The sequence below is a fragment of the Pithys albifrons genome, chromosome 1 (genome assembly GCF_047495875.1).
Source record: "Pithys albifrons albifrons isolate INPA30051 chromosome 1, PitAlb_v1, whole genome shotgun sequence".
NCBI classification, from domain to species: domain Eukaryota; kingdom Metazoa; phylum Chordata; class Aves; order Passeriformes; family Thamnophilidae; genus Pithys; species Pithys albifrons.
The window spans coordinates 47,535,154-47,561,864 of NC_092458.1; the positions used below are offsets into that span (position 1 = coordinate 47,535,154).

Below are 26,711 nucleotides of genomic sequence, written 5' to 3' on the forward strand. Positions count from 1 at the left end.
GTTGCTTTGTTGCACACATTTGCAAGATTTATGTTAAGAGACAATTCACTGCTGTGAGGCAGTTTTTACAGGTGTAAAGGGAAAGGGTAAATTTATGTTTGTTTTAGCCACTGACGGGGCATTGCAACAAATTGCTAAGATTATTAGGGGTCATTTCATATAATGTGTTTCATCTGTGAACTGCTCTCCATTTAAGCAGCATAATAAAGCTTGATGAGAAGGTGGTATTGGCTCTGTTTCTGTGTCTCTTAGATTTAAAGGATTTAAAGCTCTAAACTAGAGTGTAGTAATTTGGAGTTAGTAATTTATCAATGAGAGCTGGAGTTGAATTAAGGTTAATCTTAAAATATAACGTAAATGTACTCTGATTGCATTTGGTTCCAGCAGTGGAATAGTTGATGGTTTGGTATATAAGCGTAAGCACTATACTGTTATTCATATGTGTGTGTATCAAAACATCACTAGGACAATAGAGAGTATTCTCATGTTAGGCAGGTTTGGGATTGTGGGAGTTTTCTAATAGGAAAGGATAAGAGATTTCAGTTGAGTTTTTTTTCTTTGCTTTTTATCCCTTAACAATAGTAGCTTATATTTCCAATTTTATGTTTATAAAAGCTACTGGCAATTGAATGCATATCCATTTTATCTGAGAGTGTAAATATTTTGTGTATAATTTTTTTTCTTCCTGACAAAACCTTTAAAAAGCTGTATCACCCTTTTAAAAGTAATTACGACTTTTTCATGGATACAAAGTAAATGAATTTTAAACATAACCTATACTTTATAGTAGCACAAAAACAGGTTATCCTGCTAGATTTGCAGAGCTCTGCTAGGTTGTTTCAATCTAGCACATCGGAAAATTTTTGCCTGTTGATATTGCAGTTTTGCAAAAATCTGTTCTAAGTCTGTCTTTTTAACATTTTTTTGTAAATCTAGATGTAAAATATACTTGTCCTAATGCGTAAGCACTGACAGTGAAAAGTACATATTGGACTGTAAAGGAAACCCTCAGTAGGTGGATGAATGTTATGAGCTCTGAGAAAATAGGAGTCCTTCCTTTACCCTTTCTGATAACTGTAGCATTCTTTTGCCATTTTCTTCTCAGAGACCCTCACTGGGTGAAGAAAGACAGTATGCTTGTAAAGAAGTTTAACACTCAAGTATACAGCTATTTTTACCAATGACAAAGTAAACGAAGTAATCTAAGTATTTTAATGTGATTTAAATGCCTTTTTAAATGCTATTTTCCATACTTTGTTTGTGCTATTGTTCTTTAAATTACCTCCTTGGTTGTGTTGGTTTAAAGGTAAACTGTCAGGAGAAACGAACCCAACACAAAAGAGATTAAAAGGCAGAGTTACAATTTAATAAAAACATTACAATACTTGCAGTGATATAAAGAGAAATTGGTTTTAACCCACAAACCCCAAAAGTATAACCCAGCACCCTGAGGCACAGAGTGGTGTTCATCAGCCCTTGAGTTAATACTCCCTGTGGTTCCCCTGAGTTCAATGTAAAAGAAAGGGAAAAATACCTACTGGTGAGGATGATGATTGCAGCCTGGTTGAGAGTAGCAGTCACAGTCCTGTCAAGGTTCTGCTTCTTCTCTGGATCCATTGAGTGATACCAGAAGTCCCCAAACACCAAGATTATATATGCTCAGATTCAGGTGGGAATGCCCAGTACCTCCCCCAGGGCAGGGAGTTCCACAATGGGTGATTTACTCTGTGAGTCATGGTATGTTTTTGGAACCGCTGCTGGGCCATTAGCAGACATGACCCCTCAGGCTGGATGTTAAGGTGCTAAGGCCTCCCTGGAGGGGAGTTATCACACCTGAGACATTGATGTGAAGACTCTGTCTCACAGGGTTCTCTAACACCCAGCTTGTAAGCTGAGGGGTCAGGTGTATCCTGGGCAGCTGCCACAAGTGATCAGTTATTAACAGTTCATTTGAAAGTATGTAGAGGGTGTAGAATATACAGTTTTGGTTACACCCACACAGTAATAAACTGGTCCTCGCAGCTCTAACTGGGACATTCATTTAATGTATTTAAGCTGTTTGTGGTCTTTGAAGCTAGTTTGTCTGTAACACAGAATAATCTGCCAGTATGTTTGAATACACATGTTGAGACAAATCTTTTTTTCTTTTTGTAAAGGTCCTCCAAGACCTTTCAAAATACAGTCCACCCTGCTGTCAATATACCAAACCCTATTGCTTCTCACCTTAAGCCATGCTAAAAAGCAGCCAGGCGGAAAGGGACCTGGGGGTACTAATTGACAGGAAGCTCAACATGAGCCAACAGTGTGCCCAGGTGGCCAAGAAGGCCAATGGGATCCTGGCCTGTATCAAAAATAGCGTGGCCAGCAGGACCAGGGAAGTGATCCTTCCCCTGTACTCTGCATTGGTGAGGCCACACCTTGAGTACTGTGTTCAGTTCTGGGCCCCTCAGTTCAGAAAGGATATTGAGGTGCTGGAGCGAGTCCAGAGACGAGCAACGAGGCTGGTGAAGGGACTGGAGCACAAGCCCTATGGGGAGAGGCTGAAGGATCTGCGGTTGTTTAGCCTGGAGAAGTGGAGGCTCAGAGGTGACCTCATCACTGTCTATAACTACCTGAAGGGAAGTTCTAGCCAGGTGGGGGCTGGTCTCTTCTCCCAGGCACTCAGCAATAGGACAAGGGGGCATGGGCTTAAGCTCTACCAGGGGAAATTTAAGTTGGATATCAGAAAAAAGTTCTTTCCAGAGAGAGTAATCAGGCATTGGAATGGGCTGCCCAGAGAGGTGGTGGATTCACCATCCCTAGAGATTTTTAAATGCAGATTGGACGTGGCGCTGAGCGTCATGATCTAGTAAATGGACTGGAGTTGGACCAAGGGTTGGACTCGATGATCTTGGAGGTCTTTTCCAACCCAATTGATTCTATGATTCTATGATTCTAAAATACAAAGAAGGAATCAGCTCAATGATCCTAAGTGTCTTTTCCAACCTAAATGATTTTATGATCCTCCATTTCAGGTATTGGAAGGCTGTGCAAGACAAGACAAAGATATTGTTCCAAATAATGCTAACACAGGTACATGTTATATACAATAATTATTAAATTCAGTAAAAATATAGTAAGAGAAAAATGGTGTAATTGAAAGAAATGCCATTCATTTATCTTTTTAAACAAATTATTTGTATTTTTACATGTAATACTAGTCAGTTTGTTTCTGGCATCTTTTATTCAACATGTTACTTGAAAATTATGTTAAAATATAAAGGCAAATTCAGTAGATACCTTTTTGCTTTCTGCGTGATCTGTGATGAACTTAGGATTCAGTGGGGAGTAATAGAATCTGTCTAGGTCTGTACTGTAAACAACACAGACCACGTCACAAGGTCAAGCAGCATCCTATCACCTGTGCCATATAGCTTCAGGCAGATTTCATGACGTAGATTTGTCTCAGTGTCTGGGCAGGATGTAGGAAATAGCACAGCCCAGAGGTGGTTCCCAAGAGGTAGAAATCAATATGCTTTGAGGTGGGAAGATTTTAGCACAGTGGGTATTAGCTATGTCAGGGACAGGTTCTGATATGTTTTGTTTACTAGACTAGTATGGATTAAGCGACTGAAATTGAATATATTTGGTTTCCTGCATTAGATTATTTACATAACCCACAGCATTTTGCTAAGCTAAAAAAATGAATTGGTGAATTCTGGCATTTGCTTCTTCATTTTTGCTTGGCCAGTTAATAGATTTTTGGAAAGATGACTTTGATGCCAATGACAGTTTCTCCATTACTAAAATGTATTTAATAGTGACAGCATTCTTTTAAGAACAGTGATGCTGAATGTATAGAATATATCTACATAATATTTGAGTTTAATAGAAATGTTAGATTGGTAAGTGTAAATTAGTATGAAGGGTCATATAAAGTCATGATGTGGTACATTAGTGTTAACCTTTTTAATCCATTTCTGTTTCAAGTGTAAGAAAACTAAAGCAAGTCAGTTGCTTGCATATTTATGCTCTTCCTAAATGTATAACATGTGAAAATCCATTGTAAGAAACTATTTTTTTATTTTTCAATAATAGGTTAAAAAAATATCTCATTGAGAATAGCTTGACATAAAATCCAATCCAGATAATGCTACCTTGAGTTCATTAGCTGAACTTGGCTGAACAGTGGATTACTGGTATATTCTGAGAACTAATGTCTTAACCACACAATCCTTGAGACTCATAATAGCATCTTGAACTGTACCGGGAATTCAATATGCAGTTCACAATGCAGTCAGGTCACAATGCATCCTTGGAACTTTTTTCTTTACTTTCAAGGCATTGTAAAGAATAACTAATTCCAGCTATACAGTCTAGAAGAGGTCAAAAAACCATGCTCTGATCTGACAGCTATGGTTGTAATTAGCGTGCAAAATGCATGTGAAATAGAAGAACTTCACAGTGAATCACTTTGAAGCTTCAAAGATTATCACTGACCTTATTGAATTCCTCCTACATATGTAAATCAGTAATACTGCTAGCACTATTAACAGTACTTGGTACAATTCTGCATTCATTACTTCTTTTTAATTGCACTGATCATTTTTTGTGTTAAATTAAAAATTGACATAATAATGTGCAATGACAATTAGAAAACAAAAAATGATATGCAAACACTTGATTAGTGAATTGTATATATTTCTCTGTGTGTATGTATACGTTTGTTCATATATACATAGATGCAAATATATATGTAAATATGAAAACTCACAAATACAAAATATATATTATTCACAGAAATATATAAATGAACATAAACAAATTCCTAATAAATTAGAGTCAAAGGAAAGCCCAGAAGAGAAAATGTGCAGGCACACCAGTTGCACTGAGGTGTGCTCTCTCTCCATTCAATAGTTTTTCTCAAGTGTGAAAGGTAAAAGGCTAGGTTTCTGCCTTGTCTTTTTTTTTTTTTTAAGAAAACGTGGTCTTCAGTTTTCATGTCTTGAGATACCACGGTAAGCTCAGCCAGATATGGGAGCAGAATGATGCTGTTGGTGCTGTCTCTCTTCTTGTGGGTGCTCTGAGTGTCTGTCTGTGACCTGTATGGCTGCCAATCCATATATGTATATATATATGTTCTGGTTTCACAGATTCACAGAAGCTTCTGAGCTGGGAAGGGACCCACAAGGATCATCCAGTTCAGTTCTCAGAGACTGAACCCACAAGGATCATCGAGTTCAGTTCTCAGAGACTGAACTCTAAACCTTAGTGTTATTAGCACCATGATGTAACCAAATGAGCCATTCTCAGTTTCAGCTGGGGTAGTTAATTTTCTTCCTAGTAGCAAATACAGTGCTGTGTTTTGGATTCAGATCGATGTTTCAGTTGTTGCAGTGCAGTGCATTCATGAAGTCAAGCACTTTTTTGTTTCCCATGCTCTGCAGGAGCACGAGAAGCTCGAGAAGCTCGTAGGGAGCAAAGCTGAAACAGCTGACCTGAGCCGGCCAAAGCAATGCTCCATACCAGAGAATGTCAATGCCCAGTGTATAAACCAGGAGTCGGCTGGGAGTGGCCAGTCACTACCTGGGGATGGGTTGGGCATCTGTCAGTAGGTGGTGAGCAAATGTTTGTGTTATTTGACTATATTGTACTATATGACTATACCATTATTATTGATAATAATAATTTAATTGCAGTTATTAAAGTGTTCTTATCTCAACCCACGTGTTTTACCTTTTTTTGATTTTGTCCCCATCCCACTGGGGAGCAGGGTGGGCTTGGGAGTGGTCAAGCTCAAGGTGACATGGGTTATTTATAAGCACTGATTGAACCCTATATTCCCTTACTCTTTTACAGTATTCTAAGAATAGCATGATGTATTTTCACACTTTTATAATTAAAAAAATCATTATGTGTTAGTCCGTTTTACTATTATTTGTTGTACTAATAATAAGTACTTTTAACAGCAATATTAAAAATAAACTTGCTAATATTTTGTCAACTTTTCTATAAATATCATAAGTATAGCGGTGTATCAGTTTGAACTCTTTTTAATAAACTCAGTGTGTATTGACAGAATTCTGATTTTATCTGTTTACTAAGACCACATTACAACATAATCAAAACATTTTTCCAAATTTGTTAGCAGCAATCTAATCTTCCAAAAAGTTTTGAATGTGACTGCCATCATCTTACATTTAGTCATCTGCCTCTTGTGAGCAAATAAGCTTTTGCTGATATAGATTACTGTCAGGATTTTGTTGTTCTGAAAGGTAAATTTTTCATTATAATATTTTTAAACTTTGAGATTTCTCCTAACAGAATTTGTTTGTTTACAACTTGGTGATTCATGGAATCATAGAATGGCTGGAGTTGGAAAGGTCTGAAGATCATCTAGTCCAGCCTTCTGGTAAAGCAGGTTCACTTACAGCAAGTTGCATAGGATCACAGTCAGGCAGGTTTTGAATATCTCTCTGGGAAGCCTGTTCCAGTGCTCTGTCACACTCTCAGTAAAGAAGTTTTTCTAGTTTGTGCCTGTTGCCTTGTCCTGTCACTGGGCACCACTGAGAACTGTCTGGCCCCATCCCCTTGTAACCTACCCTTAAAATGTCTGCATGTGTTGGTAAGATTCCCTCTGAGTCACCTCTCAGCAGGCCCAGCTCCCGCAGCTTTGTCCTTATAAGAGACATTTTTCAGTCCCCTAATCATCTTCATAGCCTTCTGCTGGACCCTCTGTAGTAGTTCCTTGTCTTTCTTGAACTAGGGAGCCCAGAATTGGACACACCACTCTGGATGAGCCCTCACCAGGGCAAAGTAGGTGGCAGAAACACCTCCCTCAACCTGCTGGCAATGCTTTCCCTATCGCACTCCAGGATACCTCTGGCCTTCTTGGCCATAAGGGCAAGTTTCACAGTTAAAGTGATGAAATAATATACTAGTCTCCGGTGCAACATGAATCTTACGGTTAAAAATTTATGTTTTGCCCTTCCTTCAAATAAAAATATGCCCACCTGCTTTCTATATTTGTATTCTATGTGGTAGGAAGAATTTTCTTCTTTCATTGTAAAATTTAGAATTTCCATTAGAACCAAAGTTGTATCTTAAATGCAACAACACAGCATTAGAATTGACAAGCACTTAGCTGGAAGCATTTAAGTATCAAGGTAAATTTTGATGTGCAATTTGTAACAGAAGAACATGGAATAGTCACAGATTTGAGTTTATTGTTTAGTTGAAACTTATTCTGCATTTTAGCAACAATTCAGAAGTTTGCCACAGAATTAAGGGTTGTGTCATGTATAAGGGTGAGTTCTTGATAATAGTGTATTAATTGATTTCCTGTTTATTTTTATAGTCTGAGATGCTTGTGAAATTACATACTAAATTGACTTTTAAAAATTTCTATTATAAGTCATCAGGAAAGGTACTTTTAGGGGGAAAAAAAAGAACAAATAAAAAACCCCAAACAAATACCCTTTTAGTCCCTTTTATTGTAAACAAAAGGATACTGTGCATGAAATTTTTTCAGTTATATAATTGTGCATAGCATACACATACAGCAAGGAAAGTGATAATGAAATGTCATTTTAAGAAAATATAATGGGAAGCATATAATGGGAAGTATAACAACTTAAAGTTAGGCTTTCTCAGTGTTTAGATGTTCTGGTGATGTTTTAAGGATAAGATAGTTCCAGACATGCACAAGTAGAATTAACTTGAATAGGCATAACAGTGCAAGAAGCTAAGACTCACAGGATTGTTTCTGTTGTTCTGTGGTTTGTTTTGTTTTTTCCCCCCAGCATAGCATGTAACTTTGCAATAACCTCAGTTGATGTCTTGTCAGTGGTGGTGTTTTAAATAGGAAAGGTATGTCCAGAAAGAATAACTAATATTTTACAATCTGTCACAATTACATGCTATGATTGAGAGATTTCATATCATAAATGTAAAATGAATCACTCTTTTTGACAGTGAGAAAAAAAGATTGTGTCAAATACAGTGGAAAACCTTCAGTGAAATATGAATCTTGGAAATCTGTGCCTGTCAATAGCACGATATGTACTTGACAGATGCCCAAATACAACTGCTGAGAAACCGAAAATTAGCATGCATGCACATATCAACATTTTAAATTGAATACTCCATCATAGCAAAGCCTGGCAGAAATCAAAATCATTAGCAGGTGTAGTTCACTAATAAAAGTCAGTCTCATACATAACTGTACCTAATTTCATGACATGTAGTATGCAGGGATTATCCATTTATTGATAACTGCTTTAATATGATCACACATAGTCTACAGAGAAGATACACAGGTTTGTTACCCTGTTTACTAGTAACTCTTGTTTTAGTTTCTAGCCACTAAAATGTAATGATAAATAATATTTAGGATTGTCAAAATAATTTGGAAACAGAGACATTGTATTCCACTGTAACATAAATCATAAAGTATAGGTGTGCTGCTTAAATCTCTCATTAGTTAGAAGTTAAAGGTCTTCATCTCCTACAAAAAAAAAAAAAGGAGTGTAGTTTGGAATTTACCAATGTCCGGTAAAGTTTCTTGACTTTTAATTGAAAGTGCTAGTGTTTTATTCATTAGCCCTGAAAGAAATGCATAATCAACTATCATTAACTGCTTCTTGTTGAAAGAAAATATTGCGTGGTGTAAAGTGGTAGGCAATTTATCTTGCCTTTAGAGTAAGATTGACGGAAACCTTTGTGTTTATTTTGCAGCACTCCTAATGAAAGCTGGGGTTTGCTTACAGGGATTGATTTATCTGCTAAGCTTGTTATGCAAGTTGCTTAGGTATAGGAAGAAGGCTGACAAAAAACTCTCACAGCCTGGAAACATCTCTGGCCAAGAGACTCAGCTATAACTGCCTAATTGTCACATTTTGCCCTTAAGCATGTGTAGGATAGTTTGATGTATTCCACTTGTACAACCTTTTTATATAAGTTGGATTTTTAAGTGACAACTAAATGAAATTAATTTCACAATTAGTGCTTTGTAACTCTGTGTTGTGTAAACTACTCATATCAGTCAGGAATTTCAATAGTGAAAAATTGTTGCATTTATATAATTCTTAGAGGTAGGCTACTAATTATGGCATTAATGCCTTATCTTTTGTCTTACAGCTGCCAATAATATGGAAACAGTCAGTCACGACTGGGAATGGCTTTTCAGCAAAATTATCTCAACCAAATAAACGTATATGACAGCGGATAATGCTTGCAATTGCTAATGAATATTAACTGTTGAATTGAATAAATAATAAATGTAGCGGGGCAGTTCACATGACTGGAAAGGCATCTATATAAGTCATAGAAATACTTCAATTGTTTCAAATAAGAGCAGTTACCTACAGTTGGAGTTGGGTTTTTTAATACTTTGGTTTCCACCTTTTTTTTTTTAATTTTTTAAACTAATGGCAGGATTATCTGCTAGTTTACTTCTTCCCTCCACCTCAAACTTCTGCTACGGAGGAGTACTCTAATAGTAAAAATGGTGACACGCAGCAAAATACCATGAGGAGATAAACTTGCCATGTCACTTTTACTGACATGTGATTGCCCTTGTCCTATTTAGATTTAAGGCCAGAAGTGAACAGTCCCAATGGCTTTAAAGATGGAAAGATTTCTCAGAGATACCCTATGCTAGCACACTCATTTGGGTTCTATATGAAACATAATAAGGCCAGACGTGAAACATGACCAGCTTTTTTTCACCAGTGTGAATTCATTGTATTAAATTCATTTTATGCTACTACTATGAAGCTTTACTGGCATTAAAGTGATTTAAGAAAAATCCTAATTGAGCCTCTATTTGCTGTTCTATACATTACTGCTGGTGAAGCCAGCATGTATATGCATAGCTTTTATTTAAACTGATGTAGTAAAAAAAAATCTAAATATAAATGCAAAAGACTGTAGTATGTACTTCATTATGTTTGTCATGATTTTTGGCTGTTTAAGCCCATAAGGATGCTTGCAGTAGCTTGCTCAAGGTTGAGACATAGAAGGCCACTCTTTGCATTAGGCAGGATTTTCTATACCTTCTGATTCATGTGAAGCAACAGCAACATTCTTAGAACTTTACTTATCCAAGTAAGATTACTTTCATCTAAATAGGCTTTAAAATGTCATTAACAGTGGAATTTAGGTAATATCTACATTCTTTTTCGTTTAAAAAAGAATTTAAATTGTATTTAATACTTTTTATTTATGTATTTATTTTAAAGCACTCACATGTTTGCTGTTTTATTTGCATTTCGTTCTAAGAATGACAAAGAAATCATTGAAAATCTTACTTTTTAATCTGTGGTGCAGATTAAACAGTGTTACAGATATTTTTAGAGCAGATTGATTAAAAGTACGTTTCTAGTCTCTATTTTTATATTAATCTTCTTATATTCATTGAATATTAGATTAAGAAAGACTAATAAGTTATAATATTCAAATGCGCTGCTACATTTATAACATTATTAGAATATGATTAATGTAATATATTTTGGTATCTGGTATTGTGATGAAGATAAAATTCATGACTTACAATTCTATAAGATATTATTGAAAATTTTCAGATATTTATTGAAAATTTTCAGATATTTTTCTTTCAATAAGTTGTATAAGAGAAATAAATGAAGATACATTCTACAGTCATTGGTGATTTTTAAGTATCTTTCCAGAGAGACTGGGTGTGATATATATCATGTTATTTATGTTGAATGAATAACACATGATAAAGCTATTTAATTGATTCCTGAGTGATCTAAAAAGTTTTAGAAATGGTTTAACATTTCTGTTTGGTAATCATACCTTGATGCTATTTGATAGATGTGTAAAGGTTGCAGGGGTTCTTAAAGATGTAATATTTTTAATCCACTTCTTAAATGACTAATAGGAACTTTAAACTTTTGTCTTCTCAAGTATAGTTGAACTAGAATTTTATTTTTATCCAAAAGTTAAAGATTTAAGTAAGTATAAAAAAACCAACCCATTACAGGTCTTAACTACTATTTGAATAGTAGTATAATTAACAGCTACACTGTTCTGTGTACACTAGGTTTGATTCAGATAGTCAGGGAATGGGGAATGGAAGGCTCTGCAAATAAGTCCATATCCACTGAAAGTAGCTTGACATTTGAAGGCACACATTCAGAAAGCATAAACAAGCACATCCAATGAAAAAAAAAACAAGTAGGCAGGCACCTTTTGAGATGTGAACAGTGACAATGTAGATTATCTGGTATATAAAGAGCATGATTAAAAATAAATCTTATTCTAGTTATTAGTTCTTAATTTTGAAGTGGTGTGAGGTTGCCTAAAGCTAGTTGGAAGTGCAGTTTTGCAGACCTGAAAAATTAAGGGGTTACATGTTTTGTTGCAGAAGCAGGTATTTTTATAACATTTGACAAGTTCATGAATAGTCCATGTGAATTAAAGGTAAAATATAACCAAGTAGTCATTGCTAGCATGTTTTAAATCTGTCCTGAGACAGTGAGAGAATTTATGCAATTTATTTTATGTCCAGTCATCAAAGATATGCAGAAGTTGTGAATAGGTTTTTTCTCTATATATCTGAGCTATAGTTTGTTTCTCTTGTTCTAAATTTAAATAAAAAGTGGAAAAGAAAAAGAAAGAATGGCCTAAAAAAAATTTGCTGTGATACAGCAACCTAAGAAAAAAATCTGAAGCATAAGCAGAAATCAGTGTTCTTACAAATTATTTCTGGACACTCCTTTTCACATAGATTAGTGTTGCATTAAATTGAATGTAGATAGAAGCATAGTTCAGAAATCTTGACATTCCTTTTGTCATGTCTGGACCTCAGTTTCCAAAGGAGACAGTTGCCTAAACATTGAATACATAGAATTAAAAAAGATACTCACGTTCCTCAAATATTTAATGCAAAAGGCTAAGTACCACAAAATGGAGATCCCTAAAAGCCATCATACTGAGGATCCTCTTAAACTAGCCAATTTAGGGCAGGTGAGGAGAAGAAACGCTTTTTGAGGAGACGAAATCTTGCTTTTTGTCATATGTCTTTCTGGAAGTGCCTTCATCTGTGTCAGAGTACCAGGCAAGACTGTCTCATATCTATATCTCTTTTAAAAAGTTAAAAATTCACATCTGTTGTAATACCTTTGTACATGTCCTGAAAACTGTGTGGTCCTGTGGTGTAAAGGAGAGCACTCTGGACTCTGAATCCCTAAGGACCTGAGTTCAAGTCTCAGTGGGGACCGTACCCAGGCAGTTCAATGCCTCCCTGCCATCCAATCCCGTCAGATCTTGGATGCTCAGCAGGGTTAGCCCCAGTTAGTACCGGGTGCTGTGACAGTCCCGAGGACTTCACTGTCACTGTCCAAGCTCGCTCGGATGGGGCAAATGGACCCTTAGGACTGAAACGGTGGGGCCAGTTCTGCGCACGCTGTGCCACACCTAAAAAATCCACTGCGCAGGCTGGAAGGGCACACCCACGTGGGGAGAGTCCTTCCCAAATCTTCTTCGTGAAGTCTGGCCATATGTACATACATACATGCCCTGTGCAAAATGCCTGATCCCAAAAGTCTGGCTTCTTTCTGTGGTGTTTGCAGTTAGTTACATGGTCAGAGCACTCATGCCCTGCTCTTGATTACTTCTCTAGGGAAAGGTCTTACCTACTTTGGAGGTCTGCAGACTAGTCTGTGAAGAAAAGAAAGTGTTTCACCTACTTCAGCTTTCAAGGAAAATTTAAAAAAAAAAGGCAGAGGGATACAAAGCAACAACTTTCCTTTAATGGAAAAGAAAAACAAATGAATTCCAGGTTTTGTTTTTACGTTTGTGTCCCACTTTGGATAAAAAAAATGTAAAAAGTCTTTAAATCACAAACAGTAACATGGAAAAAGTAAATAGATAGTAGATGGTGGGGTTTTTTTCCTGTTCTGTAATGTAGGCACTAATTATGCCACAGGCTGTCCTGTAGCTTTCTGTAACAGTATGTAATATTGAGGCTTTGACTGGAGGTTCCATATCTACAATTTTCTAAATTAGGGGCAGTATTTAACTTGGATGTGTGTGTACCTACCTTTTTATTTAATTTGGTCTAGCATATCTCTCTTATTGCCTGATTTCAACCTCTATAGATAGTAATTTTACAAATACTGTGGTAGACAAGAGCAGTATCAGTGGCTAGAGTTTTGTGCTGCCATGCATGCATATGAAAAATTCATTAGACCTTTTTCATATTGATCATAGAATGAAAAGCACAGCTTGGGTATGTGTGCAGTTAATGAGTGGTAGCTATTATGGAACATGGAGTCCTTAATTGCTTGCAAGTTAAGATCCTAGGTTGTAGTGATCCTGCAATGTAGAAGCTGAAACTATCAGATTCATCTTAGACAGGATTCACCAAATTGTCAATTTTAATTGCTGTTTCTGGGATTAGCAAAAAATAAATTGTCACTTTAAAACAGCAGGGCAAAATAGCCTACAATTTATTTTGTTATTTCAGAGATATCTTTCCCACTGATTTGCCAATGCAGACAGGCATGTCAGGGCAGTGGAATTCATGAGCATCACCAAAATATATATGACACTCAATAGATCTGTAACAAATAGCAGGAAGGGATTGTATGCTGCTTGCCAGTAAATGCTGTGAAAGCTCTCTAAAAGATTGCAACAGGACATAGATTGAATCATTCATACAGTTTACTGATGGATAGGCATGCAGGCATGTGTTTTGTGATCTCCCACCTTACCTAGTGTAGTACTTAACTGAACCAGAAGTTTAAGCGGAGAATCTTAAAGTGTTTAGCTTACTGTGGTCTTTGGCATGATTTGCATTGCAGTCATGATGTGTTTCAAACTCTGACATGCTACCTATGCTGTGAAATATCAGCAAGTATTCAGTAGCACAATGGAATTTAATTGAAGTGCATACTAAACACAATATTCATAAAATATTTGCTTGCCCTTTTTTGAATGTCATTCCATCACTCACATGCATGATTTCTGTTTACATGAAGTCGCTGTATCATAAATTGAATGCTGGAAGGAAATATAACAAAAGAGAGTTCTGCATCCGTGTATGTATTTGTGCACACACTCTGAATGAGTAAATGTGTCAGGTAATTTACTTAGTTAATCCATATAGATATGGCCGTTTGTCATGAAAAGGTAGTTAACACATGACACAGGCATCTCTCTTAGGTGTAATTCAAGCCATCCATTCAGAAAATAGATCACTGTTACAGAAAGAAATGAAAATATCTATGATCAGCTGCTGCTGGGATGGAAAAGGTTTGTCCTGCCACACAGTATGAAGTGTGACCTGTACTTTTTCTTTTTCCTCTTTTTCTTTTTTGTTGGTTTTTTTTTTTATTTTTCTCTCTCTTAGCCATCCCACTAGTAAATTCAGCACTGCTCTTTTATAATCCAAAGTTGCATTATTCCTAGAGTAGGATGGCACTCAAGCAGAAGAGAACTCCTGTGTCAGTGGCACTGCCACTGGTTTAGTGGACTTTCCAAAGTGACATTTATTGGAGAGTTACACACTACTGATAGCAGCAGCTAAAGGAATTACAGTCAGAGCTGCGTGAAAGATATGTGAATTTTCTCCCCATGGTATATTAGAACTATCCTGTGTGGTGTTGGCTTCATTAGTTTCTGAATGTAGTCTTTACTGTTGTATTTGTAAAAATCTCATTTTGTGTGGAAGTATATGCCTAAATGATGGGTGGTGATAAAACCATAAGTTATTTTATGGGCATCACTTCTGAATTAAAATGCTATTGGATCTGTATTGATAGATCTGTCAACTCTTTGTTGTACCTAAGTCTGAAACCATCCTCTTTAATTGTTCTGCCTAAGTTGAAGTGAGTTCAGAGTTCTGCTGTTCTATGTTTTTATCGTGTATCCATATAGTATAGGAAGCAAAATATTTAACATTATTTTAATGATAGAGCAAATCAAGTCAATACACTTATGATAAAATAAAACTGTCAGGGACTGTTATTTGCATGTCTGTTAAATGCTGTTAAGGCCCGATTATGAAAAAAAGCTAGTGTCTTTTAATTTTGCCTTTTGCCTTTATGTTCTTTCATAATCTATCTGCCTGCTTGACTTACAGAATCACAGAATAGTTATGGTTGGAAGGGACCTCTGGAGTTCATCTAGTCTAACCCCCCCGCCAAGATAGAGTTGCCTAGAGTGAGTTGTGCAGGAAGGTGTCCAGGTGGTTTTGAATGTCTCCAGTGGGACACTCCATGACTTCCCTGGTCAGCCTCTTCCCATGCTCTGCCACCCTCAATGTAAAGAAGTTCTTCCTCATGTTGAGGTAAAACTTCTTGTGTTTTAGTTTGTGTCCATTGCTTCTTGTCCTGTCGCTGGGCACCCCTGAAAAAAAGTCTTGCACCATTGTCTTGCCCCCTGCCTTTAAGATATTTATATGCATTATTGAGGTCCTGTAACAAGGTGGGTTCTACAGTTGCTGGAAAAGTGAGGCTGAGCACTGTAGGGAGTTCAGAAAACAGTATTAACAGGACTAACCGAATAGCAGGAACCAAAGAGGAGGGAGAGAGAACAGCAGGTATCCCTCCTGTCTTTTTGAGGAAAGAACCACCAACGCAAGAGCACAAACCTTCTCACCTTTTACTGAGCCTGCTGGAGATGTCTGCCTGGGGAGGTGAGACCACCACGCCCCAGGAAGAGGTTGCAGACCCTGCTACTCACTCCCTGTCTCTTCCTTCTATCTCTCTCTCCCCTCAGCTCTCCTCCCAAGGCTGTCAAACCAATAGGAGAGACTCAGGTAACTTTAGTTAATGCAAAGTCTGCCTTCAAGGACAAAACCTTCACTCTATCAGCTTTTGTTCCCTAGAACTTGGCAGGAAAAGTATAAATCTTTTCACAGGTGTCATTGGCAAAAACACAGACCAAAATGTCACCAGTTTTAATTCCCAACATGAGTTACCTTTCTGTCTTCTCTAGACTAAATAGGCTCAGCTCCTTCAGGGTCTCCTCATAAGAGAGATGCACCAGACCCATAATCATCTTTGTGCCCCTCCACTGGACCTCTCCAGTAGCTACTTGTCTTGTGTTGAGTAGGCCAGAACTGGACACAGACCTAAAGTCATACTTAGTGAAACTGAATATTATCTATAAGTGTGCAAATTTGAATAAGAAAAAAAATTCATCAATAAAGAGTATATTATAAGAATCATTCTGAAATGCTCAGCAGAATTCTTCATTTAGAAAATAAATCAAATTAAGCCCATTCCCATTAATTTTAATACTGCTGGGTTTTTTTCCACTGTGAAATAGTGTTAATCATCCATCAAAATATCAATTTCTAAAAACACATACTTTCAATTGTAACCATCCTCACCAAAACTTTATTTGTGAGAAGCACACCTGATCCAGGCACATGATTGAGTCTCTTTGTAGACCTGGAAGCTTAATATTTCTTGCTGCTCATATTTTTTCACCTCTACAGGGGGTGAAAAGACAGATTAGGCATCACAGTATTCATTCGCAGTCATCTTCAGGCTCAAACTCAGTCCATTATTTTATAACTGAGTTGTAAGATTCCAACATGGTGTTTGCCACCTGGTAAAAGATGGCACTGGAGAATAAAGAAATTATTTAAATTATACAGAAAAAACATATTATGTTTGACCACTTAAGTAATTCACAAAGGCTCAGTGCAGTTCATCATTTGGAATAAGGTGTTATAACAACTGGACATCAAGGAGGCTGAAAGTCTGTGCCTTGTTTGAATGTGAAGTCTCTGTCTGCCAGTGCCACTCAGTGCACAGTGGTATCCAATACACTGTCATAAATTTATCAAGCTGTTAAGAAAAGAAAAGGAGTAATTTCTGTATTTCCACTATGGCATCTACTTCTTGGTGTTCTTCCCGTACTTGTCTGCTGGTGGCTGCTGCTCAGCCAGAGGAATGAGTAGTCTTCATGAGCTCTTTACATTGGCCAGAAGACAGGGAAATACATCTCTAACCTGTTCTGTTTAGCTACTGAGGCCAGTATACTATCCTACTGGACAACAGTCTTTGTCTGAGACTTCCCAGATGATAACTTCCACTGTAAATGTCACAACAGACTCAAAGGTCTTTCTCATCCAACTTAAACCTTGCTAGTAACTTGTCTGCCTTGAACAGCTACCTCATGAACTTTTGTTATTTGCCTACATTCATTAAAGAATAGTATCAAAGTGGAGAATCTATTTTAAAGGAATTCATGGGAATTATTATTATGAAACTAATAAAATTAAACTACAGAAAATGGCATGTATGTCATGAACAATGCAGAAAGAATATTATTTTGGTGTTACATTTTAGAAATGGGAGGACTTTAACTTTTGTAGGGAAGTTAAGTTTAGATTAAATGTGGTTTTTAATTTCTGAGTCATAATAATCCTTTTCTACCAACTTCTAGGTGGTAAAAATGTGGGATCCTAATATGCAAGAAAATATTTAACCAGAGTATTAAAAATGTTTATGATGACAATTTGTCTTTACAATGGAGAGGGTGTATCTCCACTGCATTACCAATGGGGTAATTAAAGTATGAAGGTACTGTGAGTGCATTATGAATGCTTGATGCCGGTGATGTATGCAGGACACTTGCCTGTTTTATGTATTTATTTGTCATAAGAGCCTTAAAAGTCTTGGAAGAAAATAAATCATCTTTTTTTTTTCTTTTTTTTAATATTGATAAGCAAGCAGTGTCACAAATATAAGAAGGAACCTTACTTCTCAAAGAACTTACTTCTGAAAGAACTAAAGAATTTCCTGGTCTAAAGCTAAGTTGTTTCCTATCAGTAGGAATTTTATCTTCTTTTGTGATAGTAAAAGAAAAGAGGGAAGGAAAGCAGAGCAGCTGGATTGTACTTCAGTGAAGCAGACTCCCTTGAGTCTTGAGCTAGAAACAGAGAAACAATAATAGTATTGTAGGAAAGGAAAGGTGGTAGCTTAAGGAAAGGTGGTTGTGTTTCTTGATTGTTCTCCAACGGCTTATGTATGGTATCTCCTGGGACATCTTTCCTGGATTATGTTATCAAGAACAGGTTGCCTCCTCTTAGGAGGCTGATTCATAGTGTGTATTTATATGCACCCAGTATCTGCTTGTAGGGATTTTATACTTGTGGGCACTTTGTTTCCTGTATCCTCTGTGATACAAAACATAAATTTAAGTGGCAAGGTCCAGTGTAATAAAAAGTTCCATTAGCAATGTGAATGTGTGAAAATATGGCAATAAATTTCAGAATCATTAAAATATGTCTGTGTGTAGCTATGAGAACTCTATGTTTGTTTGAGTTAATCATCAGCTTTCCAGGATCAGCTGGAACAAACTGCTCCCTCTCTTCGGGAAAAAGCTGAAAAGTAGCAGATACACCATTTACTGTGGGTGGGAGAGAGAAGTCAAGCCAGCATCTTTCTCTGTTGCATTGCTAGGCTGTTCAGAGGCAGAATAGGTCAAAGATGGCAGGGGGCAGGGTATGGAAGTATAATTTGTCAGGGATGTATGATGGCTGCAACTTGTGAAAATGGTTTATAGTGGTACCATTAGTACTGTAGCTGTCAGGCACCTGGTGTGACTGGCATGATGAACCTTAAAAAAAATCTCTCCTTCAAAAGTTTTCTCTGTATTTTAGGAAGTGTTTGGAACTTGAAATAGGGTTTATAAAATGATCATCTTTATGTTGAAATGAGTTTCAGAAAGGATAATGAGGATGATTTTAGATATGAATTTTGTACTGTGATGCACTGCAGTAAATTGTTGCATTTTTACATGACAAGAAGAAACAGTAAGAGGGCTTAGTTATATTTCAAAGACACTTTAAAGAGCAATGTGTACTTTTGGAAAAAACCCTAAAATATGGTCTTTTATTTTTGGTTTAGTTTTTATTTTTATTCATCATGCATAATCCGGATTTGGAGATTTTGGATTTTCTAGTGAAAATAAAAAGTGAGAGTATGTGAGAGAAGCAGCCCTGCAGAGACCAATGTCAGTGCAGAAGGAGGGGAAGGAGATGCTGCAGGCACTGGCACAGAGGTTTCCCTGCAGCTCATCATGAAGACCATGGTGAGGCAGCTGTGTCCCTGCAGCCCATGGAGGGCCATGGTGGAACAGAGATCCACCTGCTGCCCATGTAGGACTTCAGGCCAGAGCAAATGGATGGCTGAAGGAGGCTGTGACCCAATGGGAAACTTGTGCTTAAGTGGTCTTCATGCAGGAACTGTTGCCCCTTGGAGAGAGGAGCCCACACTGGAACAGGTTTACTGGCAGGAGGTGTGGCCCTTTGGGAAACTCATGCTGGAAGTTCTTGTAGGACTGCACCCCATGAAAAGGACCCGTGCTGGAGCAGAGAAAGAGTGGGAGAAGTCTTCCCCCTGAGGAGGAAGGAGTGGCAGAAACAATGTGCAAACTTACTGCACCCCCTATTCCCTATCCCCTGTGCTGCTGAGGGGAAGGAGGTGGAGAAATCAGGAATAAAGTTGAGCCCAGAAGATGGGAGTCATGGGGAGAAGGTATTTTTAAGTTATGTGTTTGATTGCTCATTATCCTCCTCTGACTTGGTTGGTGATAAATTAATTTCACTAAGGTGAGTCTGTTTTGCCTGTGACAGTAATTGTTGAGTGATCTTTCTAGTCATCTCCTTACATACATTAGGTGTCTCAAGAGCTGTTAAAATGAGATCTGACAATCTGAATTAAAAAAAAGAAACAACAAAACCCAAGAACCAAATCTGAAAGCAAAAAAAGCAAACAAAACCCCCTCTAAACCACAAAACTAAGCTTAAAAGACCAAATTTAATAAATTATCATATGTAAGACTAAATTAAGTCAGTTCTATAAACTTGCTTTTTACTTAAAGCGTGCTTTGGGAAATTTTGCATAACTTAAGCAAAACAGTTGTTAAGAATTGTTTCGACTGGAAAAAGTGTATAAAATGGATATTTTATCTGTAGTGGCACCATTTCTGTCTGGGCTACCTTTCATTTTACCTCTCAGAATACATAAATTGGAAAGCAAATGTCCTCACTAGTAGCACAGACCTGTAACTTTTCAATTGGGAACTTCTATCGCAGAATACTTCTATGTATTACATTTTCACAAAAATGTAAAGTTTCTCATAAGTGAATATAATTGAAAAAAGTTTTCCTTAAGAGATAAGTATATTGGTATGCCTTTTAAGACAGTTTATAGCTGTAATGTAAAACAATATCAAAATGAAATTTTCTAACCTTGTCAAATAAAAGCATTACATTATGGCATTATCCTGTCTATTGGGGAAAAAAGCCCCACCATCTCAACCTCCCAATCTTTGACTTAATTAAAAAACAGAGTGGACAAGCTTCAAACATTACATGTATTTAAATTTACTGCAAGTAATAGATCATGACTGTTTTTTCAAAGTTGAAAATCAGTCTAATGGTATTTGCTGCTGCTCAATCTCAGTCTTTATTTGGAAATTCCATTTTTTGACTATAAGTCAAGGCTGTGTTGGACTGTTGAGCCCATTTACTTTTCATCCATGGAAGAGCATCTGAATTGCTGAGGACTGTAAGTATCGGAGAGAGAAGTTGAAAGTAAAATCAACGGAAGGTAGAACACAGTATTGGTAGGAGTACTAGTTTTTGAGACTAAACACTGGACTGTGAATAAAGAGGAGAGGAAATAGGAAAAGTCTGAGGTGGTTGTTTAGAAATGGTAGAGGATGAAAGGTGAGAAAGTGAGCAGAGATAAGGGATCAATTTAACACTTAAAGAACCAACCAACCAACCAAACATCCTAACATTTAAGTGGTTCCCAGAGCACAGGGCAGAGAAAAAACATCATGTCATTAATAACAGTAATAAATTCTTGAAAAAAATGGAGAAGACTGAGGGAAGAGAAAACACCGGTCATGAATGTAACTGAATTCTGTCTTGTAAGTAGTTGCTTTCAGAATGAGTTTTTTAGTAACTGTTCATTATTTGAACTTTAACAATTTATTTCTACAACTAAAAAGGCAAAAATAAAACATTTTATAAAGAACTGAAATATAAAAACACAAGTGTTTCAGGAGGCTATGGAATGTTTATGTGTGTTGGTTTATCACCACTGACAATAGAGATGTTGATGCTTGGAGATTAGATTAGGCCATTATCTGGTGAAGGATCATAGATAAGACAAAATCCCACTGTGGGTATTTTGAACTGAACCAAAATACGTGCCTTGATTTGTGTATTTTATTAGTAACCTGGAAAAATCATACTGCAAACAAACTCTTCCTTCTCTAACTACTGCCTTTTCGTTTAACTGCCTTGTTAAGCCTTTTTTTCCTCTCAGCTGCTTAGCAAAGCACGTATTTCTTCTCTATAGAAGCAGTTTGGTGTAGCGCAGTTGTCCCTTCTCATTGTCTTTTCTGTGTTTCTGAAGGGCTGCTTAAAGAATTTGTCTGAGATCACACAATATCACAAAATATCTATTATTTTGTTTCTTGGGGCTGGTAATATTCTTAAGATGTACAGAAACACAGAACAACAGAGAAGTCATGTATATTTTTGTTAGGCACACAGATGGCCTAGTGACTAAATTTTGCCTGATGGTGTCCAAAGAATAAGTTACATTAAAATTATCTTGATCTGCAAATTGCCTTTAGGAGGAAGCACCATTGTAAAGTATACATTATGCAGATTTATCTATAGAACAAGAGCAACAAGTTTATAATATGCACTGGACTCCATTTTTTTTCCTTTTTCATGGAAAAAGAATCTCCAAGACAACTGCAATGCATCTGTGATCTAACCTGGTATAACTAAAATGGCCAGTTCGATATTCTGCTTAATTTTTTATCTGGCCTTTCTGCCTGCTGAAACTCTGGGCAGAGTCTGTAGTTGCAGATTTCATTGCAAGTAGCAGAGTGAAAAGCATAGCTTTTGTTCAGAAATGGAATTTTAGCCTTGATGCTGCTGTAAGAAAACTTTTTTTTTTGCAAGTTATTGCTAATGAGAGTCATGACTTTTGATAGTTCATCTTAGTTTGGTAATTGCAATTCCACAGGCTATTGATTTCTAAGCATTCAATAAAGCAATTTTTAGAGAAAGAATTGTGTGAAGGTTTTTTTCATTCATATATGGAATTTTTTTTTTGGTTTTGCAAGTTATAAATAGCAAAGCAATGATTATTTCACTGAAGAACTGGATATGTTTCATTTCTTGACTATGTAGTCTGGATATGTACCCAGTAATATATAGACTAAATTACATCGAGGAGGTTTTGAATAAGTTTGGATGATCAATCCTGCATAAGTGAAAACTGGGGGGAAAAATTGTTAAATATAGCAGGATTTGATATTCCAGTAACAATGAAATGCTATGACATTTTCTGATTAAAAAGCCTTCAGTGTATTGCAGGTTAAATATGTTCCAATCGAGTATTTAAAATACCTAAGTACTCTGTAAAGAACTTGGGTGTATGAATCTGTTGTTTTCTGCCCTTCTATGAATATAGGACACATTTCTAAATCTAAACCTCTGGTTTTTTCAGAGAAATGTGGTACTCTTTCAAGTCATATTTTAAAGCACTTTTAAAAAAAAATTTATTCAGGATATTGTTTATCTACTCATGTTTGCTATTGCTGTTTTCAAATGTTTGCAGCTTAAGAATGACAGTTTTGCTAATTACTTAGCAAGAAAGATACAGGCACGTAAATCTATATGTGAGGTCCCTAATTTTCCTGGCATTTTCTCTTTAACAGGGTTACTGTAAGATAAAAGATTTCATTTCTCTATTCTTGTTCAAATCAATGTACTTTTTCTAGTAAAAGAGGAGCACTGTGAAGTCAGATGTAGGTTCTTCGAGATAAGTTTTTATTTATATTTACACTATTTTAAGATCTGTAAAGGCTCAAAGACTGGATTTTCTCAACCCCTTTGAGTTCTTTAAGCATCTCTTTTTTGAGGGCAGAATGTTGTTCTTAACACTGAAAATTAGTCCATACAAACTTGCTAAGGTGCATTTTTTCCTTTCTTTGATTATGTGATATATATGCACTCTCGTTTGCCTTTTCATAAGGAAACATTTGAAATTACTGATTATTTGCAATGTTGATAATTTTTGTGGACCTTTTAATTTTCCCATGCTGTAGTATCACCTTTCAGTATCACTGTTGTAATCTTGTAATCTTGAGCAATAGGACAAGGGGGCACGGGCTCAAGCTCTGTCAGGGGAAATTTAGGTTGGATATCAGAAAACAATTCTTTACAGAGAGAGTAATCAGGCATTGGAATGGGCTGCCCAGAGAGGTGGTGGATTCACCATCCCTGGAGATTTTTAAACTGAGATTGGACATGTCACTGAGTGCCATGGTCTGGTAAATGGACTGGAGTTGGACCAAGGGTTGGTATTGATGATCTCGGAGGTCTTTTCCAACCCAATTGATTCTATGATTCTATGAAAGGTTTTGTTTCTGTATTTCTATACTATTAAGGAAATAATTTAAAGTGTTCTAGTCTGAACAAACCATAATGTTTGAAATTTCCACACAATGTTCAGGTTTTGCAGTTGACAACTGAAAAATATTATGCAAAAATATCCGTTTGGAGTCTGTCAGGTCCACTGATTACAGGATTTTGAGGTACACAAATGCTAAAAAGGGTTTTGAAAGACTCAGGGAGTTTGCAGTCAGATTTGTGTTGGAGTTGCTGCTGAATGCAATCAACAAGCATCTCATTGCCTATGTGGTCCAGTTTGCCTGCACCTAAACAAAAACTACATATGCGAAGAGAAAATGTGATTTTCATATTGCTAATTGGCCCGAAGTACCTCTACATGCCTTTCACAAACTGTTAGAAAGAATGGTATTTGCTTAAACTAATTCCTACTTGAACAAGCTGCTATCTGAATTTAAAGCATTCATTATGCAGGCAAGCTATGCAATGAAACAGAGGTAGCTCCTGAATAGGAAAAACAGCAGACTTTTTATCTAGGCTTTCTGAGAAAATAAATAAAAGATTAACTTATTGTCTTTCATTAAGATTATTACTTGCTAATTTTCAGGATAATAATTTAAAATATGCTGGGCCTTTGGGGGATTGCTTTTGGGCAGTCATTTAGTGACTTGCTTAGCAACATATACTGAGTTAGACAATAGAAGGTGTTGTTTATAAATGGCAACCAGGAAACAGGGCTAAATTCGTGGCAATCACTGTCAAGCAACTGAAGAGCAAAATAATCTAAGCTCATTGCAGCCCAATCTTACTTCATAAGACTAACATAAATTCAGTCATGGTCCTTCTCTTTTTCTGACCTGGAAAAAATAGCATTTTGAATAGCCAAAACCAGTCAGGACTAGCATCCTATCTGTTCAAATGTAAACTGACTTAGACCTACCTTCTGGATTAACAAGCAATATGCACTCATTAAGATCTGCTCATTCCTGTTATTTCCCTTTCTCAGCATTGCTGGTTTTGTGACTTCTAAAAAACCCAGGGGAGAGGAAGAAATGTCTCTGTTTAACCCTACCAACCTCATTTATTAGGCATAGATTTATTTCTTGTAATTTACTTGTCATTCTAATTCTCCAGCAATAAAACTGAAGAAGTCTGTGTAGGGCTACAATCAAAGTGAAGTGAAAAAAAAAAAGGAAATTAAAAAGGTGAAATATCTACCCACTACCCATTCTAATGAACTTAGCTCTATCATTACAGTTTTGTGGGAAAACATTTGTTGAAAATGAACTTGGATTTCTGATCAACATGTTTGGCAGTCCAGATTACATAGGAACACATAAGATGTATATTTCACTCACAGAATGAATATGTTTCTTCTATCCATTAGGAGGAGATACCTGGCACAAAGTACTTGACAGTATAACGAGATTAACTATAATGGAATTCAGGAAATGTTTCTTTCTAAATCACCACTTCATAACTGTTTCTGTTGAGGGATCATGTTTAATAACAGTTTGCCAGTTCAATTTCCTATAGACAGGCTCACACATATTGTAACATTTCCAGCATAAAAGAGCAATATCAATTAATTTAAACCACTTGATGACTTTTCTGGATGCAACTTAATGTTAAGAAATGAATTTACTTCTTTTAAATGAACTTTATATAAAGTTAAGTTACTTAGTTTTAAATGATAATTCATTCTCTTAATTTAGTGCCTGTATATGGCATGTAATAGATGGTGGGACGAAATACAAAAGTAACTGTGTTGGTTCGCTGTGAAATTATCTGCATACCGTCTTCAATTATGCAGCCTACTTGAAAGAAATGCTCTGAAGCCTCGTGATTACTGTGACAGAAAGATGGACCAGCTTTTCCTCCTTAAACCTGTTAAGCGTCATACAGTGACTGTAGGACACTAATGTTGAACAGGTTTGGACAAAAAATAATTCAAAAGTAAAAAACAAACATATCTCAAAGGTTGTTTGTTTTTTGGTTTGGTTTTTTTGTTTTCTTGTCTGTTTTTTTTTTCTTTGTTTGTTTGTTTGGCTTGGGTTTTTTTATAATGGCATTTAATTTTAATGGGTGATTTTTAAAAATTATCATCTTTATGAACTTTCCAGTTTCTTCACAGCGCCAGGAGCGTAGACTGCATTTTCTTATAGGTCTTTCAATATCATTCTTTGAATGTAGTGCTTACTGAATTCAAACTTTATGTAGTGAAACTGTTGTATTATTACTGTAAATATTCAAGACTTCTTAAGTACTCCTTAATATTTATCTTTTAACAGAATATATATGAGGTTGGTCTGAATTAATTTATAATATTATTTCATATGCTGGACTAAAATATGTCTTCTCTTGCTCTTCTATTGATTATGTAAACTGTTTTGTATATAGCTGAAGAAAAAAAATAATCAGCTCCATCTGTGAAATCCTTCATTCTCAGCACTACATATTATATGTAATATTATGACTTTCATTTGAAACCAACTCATCATTTATTTTTAAAAGAAGAGGGTATCAGTTGTGTTGTGAATAATTTGGAAGCTCTAGCATTAGTTTCCTCAAGGGCCAGTGCTTCCTGACACTTTTTCTTATTTTCCACTGCAACACTTTGAGCTAGGAACGAATGGCTAAATAATGAAAAAAAATATTCTCCTATTTCTAATTTTTTAAAAAATATAGACATCATTAACATAGCAGGATAAATTTACTTCGTATTAATGAGCCTTTTGGTTAAAAAAAAGGTATGTAATTTGTTTTTTTCTAAATAACCACAATTAATTACAAATTAAGTAAATTGGAATTTTATTTTTCTTTCCCATGTGTTGTAAGATGCATGTGAATTTGAGGAAATGAACTAGACTAGGCATTCTTAAAATCAGTGGAAAGATAGGATTGCTTATTCCATTTCTCTCCCAATGCAGTAAGATTTTCCTATCTTGTACTTCCAGCAGTGAGAACAGGGAAAGGACTAATTGATTACTTATATTAGATCCTAGAAGCCTGTGAGGAAGCCTAGACAATTGGTCACATCTTATCAACATGGAGTTTCTCTTGTGGTTTATATAGGGTGTCAGGAGCCAGCCACCCCTTGCCACCCCATTGTGACATGGATTCGTGTAGCTCTGAGGAATTCTACCAGGCTGTTCACCATGCGGAGCAAACCTTCAGAAAGATGGAGAGCTACCTGAAGCAACAGCAGCTCTGTGATGTTATCCTGATTGCTGGGGATCGCAAGATACCCGCACATAGGTAGGAAATAAGCATAAATATTTAAATTACAAAAGTAAATGTT

At 36.3% G+C, this 26,711-nt stretch overlaps 1 protein-coding gene across 1 annotated transcript in view; it reads left to right on the top strand.

The window, feature by feature from the left end:
* KLHL1 (kelch like family member 1) overlaps positions 1-26,711 on the top strand; it is a 229,987-nt gene that overhangs the window by 39,247 nt on the left and 164,029 nt on the right. Inside the window, exon 2 of the mRNA XM_071570584.1 lies at positions 26,486-26,668. Coding sequence (XP_071426685.1) covers positions 26,486-26,668 — 183 coding nt within the window. The remainder of the gene's footprint in view (positions 1-26,485; positions 26,669-26,711) is intronic.